Below are 6856 nucleotides of genomic sequence, written 5' to 3' on the forward strand. Positions count from 1 at the left end.
GCTGCACGTAGGAACCAGATGTGACATGCATGGTTATATATCTCTGACTGCTTGGACGTGAAATGAGGCTTTCTTTTATGTGAAAAAGAGAAGAATGAACCACAAACGATACACGTAGGTAGGCACGTCGCGACGCAAGTTGATCCTCCTTGCAAGTTCAAAGCAAAATACAAGTCCGCGATGCCATACGTACGACGACGCGATGCCGGCGGGAAACACGTATACGTACGTGTAAAGAGCTAGTGTCTGTTTTCCTTGTACCGTCGGGACTCGGTTGCCGATTCGAATCCGACTGGACTCGACTCGATTGCCTCCGTCCGTCTCGGCGTACGTGTGGATGCTGCATGGGCCGACTCGGACCTGAAGCTGTCCATGAGAGTACATATAATAGGACATCTAGCCACCTCCCTTCAATCCATCAAACCAAACCACATCCAGCAGATCGACACACACGGTACGACCAACCTCCATCGAACAGCCGACGTGATCGAGGTCGATCGACAAGCTTAAGGTAGCCGGCAAGCCAGCCAACATGGGCTGCAGCATGAGCCGCCTCCTCAAGGCTACCGTCGCTCTGGTCATACTCGTCCTTCTCTTCATGCCCGGGGCCATGGCAGCCGCCGCCGCAAGCTTCGACGCCTCGCGGGCACAGCAGCTGCCCCTGCCGCCCGGAGAAGTGCACGGGCCCGAGAGCGTCGCCTTCGACGCTCAGGGCCGAGGCCCCTACAGCGGCGTCTCCGACGGCCGCATCTTGAGGTGGAACGGGCCCAAGCTCGGCTGGACGACATACGCCTACGGACCAGGCTACGACAGCGAAACGTGCACCACATCCAGGTTTGGCACCGAGGCGGACATAGAGAGCCGCTGCGGCCGCCCGCTTGGCCTGCGCTTCAACGAGAAAACGGGCGACCTCTACGTGGCCGATGCGTACAAAGGGCTTATGCGTGTGCCGCCCGGCGGCGGGGAGGCCACCGTGTTGGTCGACCAGATTGATGGCATGCCGCTGCGCTTCACCAACGGGGTTGACGTCGATCAAGTCACCGGTCAAGTCTACTTCACCCACAGCTCGATGAACTACGACAGGTCAGAACACGAGATGGTCACCAAGACGGGGGACTCCACGGGCCGCCTTATGATGTATGATCCACGAACATCGGACGCCACCGTGCTCCAACCTATATTGACATACCCGAACGGCGTCTCGCTCAGCGCCGACCGCACGCACCTCGTGGTCGCATCTACCGGCCCATGCAAGCTGCTGAGGCACTGGATAAGAGGGGTCGACGCGGGCAAGTCCGAGCCATTTGCCGACCTGCCGGGCTACCCAGATAATGTCAGGCCCGACAGGAAAGGAGGTTATTGGGTGGCGTTGCACCGTGAGAAGAATGAGTTGCCCTTTGGCCGTGATAGCCATCTTCTTGCGGTCAGGGTCGGGGCCGATGGGAAGATAGTTGAGCAGATGAGAGGGTCAAAGAAAGTCAGGCCAACCGAGATCATGGAAAGAGATGACGGCAAACTCTACCTGCGTTCGGTGGAGCTTCCTTATGTCGGCGTAGTAAAAAGGAAGTAGAGAGAAGTAGAGGATAGTATCTATAGGATGGCTTTTAGTTTTTTATTATTCTTGCGACTAAATGTAATGCTCCAGTTTCTTTTTGTATCAGGCAAACTATTGTAATCCTTATGTTTATGATCAGACCCTTTGTTTTTTTGCTTCATTTTAATGCTCGGCATGATACTGATGTCATTTATTGCTATGCGCTAGAGAGATGCAAACTTGAAGAGACGGACGTAGGATGGTTCTTCACCGCTGTGACAGTCCCGGCGACCTCTACCCAGTTCAGTCGCCGTCATCTCCGGGTGGTCCTCGAGCTTTTTCCGCCGGCGTCGATCTTTGGCATGCTCGTCTCGGGCATCCTAGCACCTCTTCACTTCATCAAATAATGAGAGGATTTTCTTTTTCATGTAATAAAACGGCCGCTCACTCATGTGAAGCCTGCCGGTTAGGCAAACATGTTCGCCTTCCTTTTAGCTCCTCTTCGACAGTTGCATCTTTTCTGTTTGAGTTAATTCATAGCGATGTATGGACATCTCCAGTACCCAGTAATTTTGGTTATCTTTATTATCTGGTCATACTGGATGATTACTCTCACTTTGTGTGGACATTTCCTCTTCGTAGGAAATTCGATGTTGCCGCTACTCTCATTGCATTCTATGCTTATGTCTCCACACAGTTCGGGTGACCCATACTCGCACTTCAGACCGACAACGGGAAAGAATTCGACAATCTCACCATCCGCCATATCCTTTCCACCCACGGCACCGTGTTTCGTCTCACGTGCCCATACACCTCCCAGCAGAATAGTCGTGCCGAGCGCATCCTATGCACACTCAATGAGTGTGTGCGCACCCTTCTTTTCCATGCCTACATGCCTTCTCGGTTTTGGCCCCATGCCCTCGCCACCGCCACCCTCCTCCTCAATCTCCGGCCATGCCGTACGCGCTGGAACTATGCGCCTCATCATCTCTTATATGGCACTCCTCCCTCCTATGATGGTCTCCGTATTTTCGGTTGCCTTTGCTACCCCAACACCACCGCCACCACCGCTCATAAACAAGCTCCTCGTTCCGTTCCATGTGTCTTCCTTGGTTACCCGGCCAACACTAAGGGTTATCGCTGCTACGACCCTGTGTCTCACCGTGTCATCACGTCACGACACGTGTACTTTGATGAGCTTGTGTTTCCCTTTGCTCAGGAACAGGTGGTGTCGTCTTCCCCTCCCGCGACGGGCTCTCCTCCGTGCCGCCGCTAGCTACCGGCTTTGGGTGCTCTGGCACCCCCGCCCGCGGCTTCCTCCTCCGGATAGGGGCCCTCTGCGGCTCCCTCCTCCGGCTCAGCGCCCTCGTCTCCTGGAGCCCCGTCGACGCCGCCTACGTCGCCCCGCTCCCACGCCATGCATGCTGGGCCGCCGGCTGGGTCGGCCTCACCTGGCGCCGCCTCCCCTGGTGCGGCCTCTACGGGCACGGCTTCGACCCCGCCTCAGTCGCCCGCCTCGCCCGCCCCGTCGGGTGGCTTCCCCGACGCCACGGCCTCGACTCCCGCTTGGTCCGCCTCTCCCGTCGACGACATGGAGGCCACTGCCTCTCCCGTGGACGCCGTGGAGGCCACGGCCTCACCGCCACCCGCGGCTGCTCCGACGGCCGGGCCCGTCACCCGTTCGCGCACCGGGGTTTTTCGCCCGAGTTCCCGCTATGCGGATGACTACGTCTGCACCGCCTCGATGTCCGCTCCTTCCCCGCTGCCGTCCTCGGTTCGGGCCACTCTCCGCAACCCTCTCTGGATGGCCGCCATGCAGGAGGAGTTCGACACTTTGCAGCGGAACCGGACTTGGCAGCTTGTTCCCCGTCCCCGACACGCTAACGTGATCACCGGGAAGTGGGTCTTCAAACACAAGCTTCGTCCCGACGACACTCTGGATTGCTACAAGGCGCGTTGGGTTGTTCGTGTTTTCCGGCAACGCGCCGGTGTGGACTTCACCGACACTTTCGCTCCGATTGTTAAGCCTAGGACGATCCGCACTGTTTTACAGTTAGCGGTCTCTCGTGCCTGGCCAGTTCATCAGATGGATGTCTCCAACGCCTTTCTGCATGGTCATCTTGAGGAGCAGGTCTTCTGTCAGCAGCCCACGGGGTTTGTTGACCCGGCGTGTCCTGATCATGTGTGGCATGCCGCTGCGCTTCACCAACGGGGTTGACGTCGATCAAGTCACCGGTCAAGTCTACTTCACCCACAGCTCGATGAACTACGACAGGTCAGAACACGAGATGGTCACCAAGACGGGGGACTCCACAGGCCGCCTCATGATGTATGATCCACGAACATCGGACGCCACCGTGCTCCAACCTAGGATGACATACCCGAACGGCGTCTCGCTCAGCGCAGACCGCACGCACCTCGTGGTCGCATCTACCGGCCCATGTAAGCTGCTGAGGCACTGGATAAGAGGGGTCGACGCGGGCAAGTCCGAGCCATTTGCCGACCTGCCGGGCTACCCAGATAACGTCAGGCCCACAGGAAAGGAGGTTATTGGGTGGCGTTGCACGGTGAGAAGAATGAGTTGCCCTTTGGCCGTGATAGCCATCTTCTTGCTGTCAGGGTCGGGGCCCATGGGAAGATAGTCGAGCAGATGAGAGGGTCAAAGAAAGTTAGGCCAACCGAGATCATGGAAAGAGATGACGGCGAACTCTACTTGGGTTCGGTGGAGCTTCCTTATGTCGGCGTAGTAAAAAGGAAGTAGAGAGAAGTAGAGGATAGTATGTATAGGATGGCTTTTAGTTTCATATTATTCTTGCGACTAAATGTAATGATCCAGTTTCTTTTTATATCAGGAAAACTATTGTAATCCATATTTTTATTAGCAAACCATTTGTTCTTTATTTCATTTTAATGTCAGACAAGTTGCCGATGGCGCTTACTGGTATGCCCTAGAGAGATGCAAACTTGAAGAGACGGACGTAGGGTGTGTCGACGGAGCCGATCCACATATATCCGTTCCGCTCCACTATCTCACTCACCATGGAGTCGCTGAACCCACGCAGCGCCACGGCCACCAAGCCGTTCTTGGCATCTCCGGTGACGACGACCCTGATGGCGCTCATGGAGTTCGCCGTGGTACCGTTCTATTCCCCGTTCTTTTCTCGGTTCAAGCCCGCCCAGGCCAGTACCCATCCCTGGTCGCCTTTGTCGGGGCGCACGTTGTCCGGGTACCACGGTAGGTTGGCAAGCACCTCTGTTTTCCCCGCCGTGGGTCCGTGCAGCCAGTGACAAAGCAGCCTGCATGACAATGTCTTGGCGACAACGAGATGCGCCCTGTGGGCGCTCACAGCCACGCCGTTGGGAGCACTGATCCTACAATTTGTGCTTGTGCATGGGGCTCACCCGTATCCGTGCTGGGCCTAGTAGCAAGGGAGGTTGGAGAGCAGCGTATCGTCGACGTCCAAGGCCCACGCTCCAGATGATCGACGACGACTCCATCACCATGTCGGCCAGCGGTGACACGGCCGGGTGTCTGCATTGACCACGGCTCCCGCGGCGATGGCAGGCAGGACCACCGCGATCGAGGACAGGCGCCAGAAACAATACGCAACCGCGTTTGCATCCAGGTCCACGCCAAGGTTGTCGTGGCAACAGGAGGAAGGCGCCGGCACGGACACTGGACGAGCCGACATCCAAAGCTGTTGTGTTGGCTTGATGGACTCCGCGCGATGGCAGGAGCTCGCTCGGTCACGTTGCCGCCCTGCGCGACACGACGAGACGCCGCAACCGAGAGATGAGGTGGCGCTCTGTTCTGTGGCCCGCTGTCAGTGTCAGCGCTAGCTCGCCCAATCCCATCATTGTTGCTCTTCTGTGTGGTCGTGCCGCCAGCGTGAAGGGAAGTCAAAACCAACACGAAGCCAGGATGTCAAGCCCGAGCAAGCATTAGCCAACCAAACAGTTCTCCGAAAATAAACCAGCCAACAATATTTTATCTTACGGATCCATGAAACAGAATACTAAAGAGAAGAGAATATGAACATCAACTGGAGTTCTGCACCATGGGGACAGTTCATTCTCCAAGCAATTCTGAGACTGAGAAGTTCGCCCCAATGCCGATCCAGCAAAAGAATGCAACGATGAAGAAGCACAGATTGAGCGTCGTCACAGAGCACCTTCCACCGATGAAGTTTGCCGCCGAGCTTCACAAGGATGCTGTGAATGTTTCTGTAAGTACGCCTTTGAAAACAACAGTCATTTCTTAGAGCATCTACAACCGCGAGTAGCTAATCCGGCCCTTCTCAAACGTCCGCGGGCGCGTTCGTAGACCGTGATCTGTCACCCTTCATTTCCTGCCTCTGCAGCAGTCTCCTTCATATCCGAACCCCAATATCCACGCAACCCATGCAATTTAAAACATAGGACTATGTAGATCAACACACCAGCAACAAACAGACATAATTCCGACTTCAATCGCATAGTAACAGCCATCGGACAACCAAAATAACAAGTCTTTTTCGCCAGACAATACTAATTAAATGTAAAAAAGAATAGATGAAACAGAGAGACGTCGAAGGAGGGAGTAAGTCACCATTTCCACGCTGGCCCTTCCCTTTGCGGTAGCCGGTATGGCTGTACCCCTCCGTGTAGGCCTCGGCGGCCGGAGGGGCATCGTCGTGCGAGTTGGAGCTGTCAGTGAGTCTCGAGTCACCAGAGGAGGAGATGCTGTCGGTCATCCTCTGGACCGCGCGGTCCTACGCCTTGGCTAGCCAGGCCGCCTTCACCTTAGCTGCCACCCCCGTCCTAGCATGCCCCAATTGCTCGATGGCGAGCCCAAGGGCTTTAGCATTTTTGCGACAAAGCTGCCGCGCGTTCATCTCTTCCATTGGGAGGGTGTGTCGAAGGACCGTCGCGAGGATCTGGTCCTCCGGATCAACTGGTGTGCGCATGTATGCCCGGCGGGTGGCCATCGCTGCCCGTGTTCTTCATAGAAAAGTCTTACATTATCTTTTATGTATATTAGAATGAGGTAATATCACCGGAAGTCACAGAACTTGCATCGCATGTTCAGCTTGGTGCTAAAACTTTGAAAATACTATTTCGTGGTCACCCTAACTTGACTCAAACATGCAGATACGGTCATAGTACGCCTATACGAGTATATCCATGTGTATGGCCCTACTTGTCGGTGACTAATGGCGCTAGGCGCGACATATTTTTACACATAACACCCTGAGTTTTTTTATTTGCATAAAAAGTCAACCACATCGATGCATTTTTGCACAAAACACCCTCACTCTTTTTATTTATAGAAAAACAAGACCA

At 55.2% G+C, this 6856-nt stretch overlaps 1 protein-coding gene and 1 pseudogene across 1 annotated transcript; both read left to right on the forward strand.

The window, feature by feature from the left end:
• Nucleotides 1-109: 109 nt before the first annotated feature.
• LOC123071348 (protein STRICTOSIDINE SYNTHASE-LIKE 10-like) lies at nucleotides 110-1693 on the forward strand. Its single transcript, XM_044494914.1, has one exon. The coding sequence runs from the start codon at nucleotides 533-535 to the stop codon at nucleotides 1568-1570; it is 1038 nt and encodes a 345-aa protein (XP_044350849.1). The 5' UTR covers nucleotides 110-532; the 3' UTR covers nucleotides 1571-1693.
• A 2030-nt stretch (nucleotides 1694-3723) lies between these two features.
• On the forward strand, nucleotides 3724-6559 carry LOC123046151 (uncharacterized; annotated as a pseudogene).
• The last annotated feature ends 297 nt before the right edge of the window (nucleotides 6560-6856 follow it).

Source organism: Triticum aestivum, chromosome 1A, assembly GCF_018294505.1.
Source record: "Triticum aestivum cultivar Chinese Spring chromosome 1A, IWGSC CS RefSeq v2.1, whole genome shotgun sequence".
NCBI classification, from domain to species: Eukaryota; Viridiplantae; Streptophyta; class Magnoliopsida; order Poales; family Poaceae; genus Triticum; species Triticum aestivum.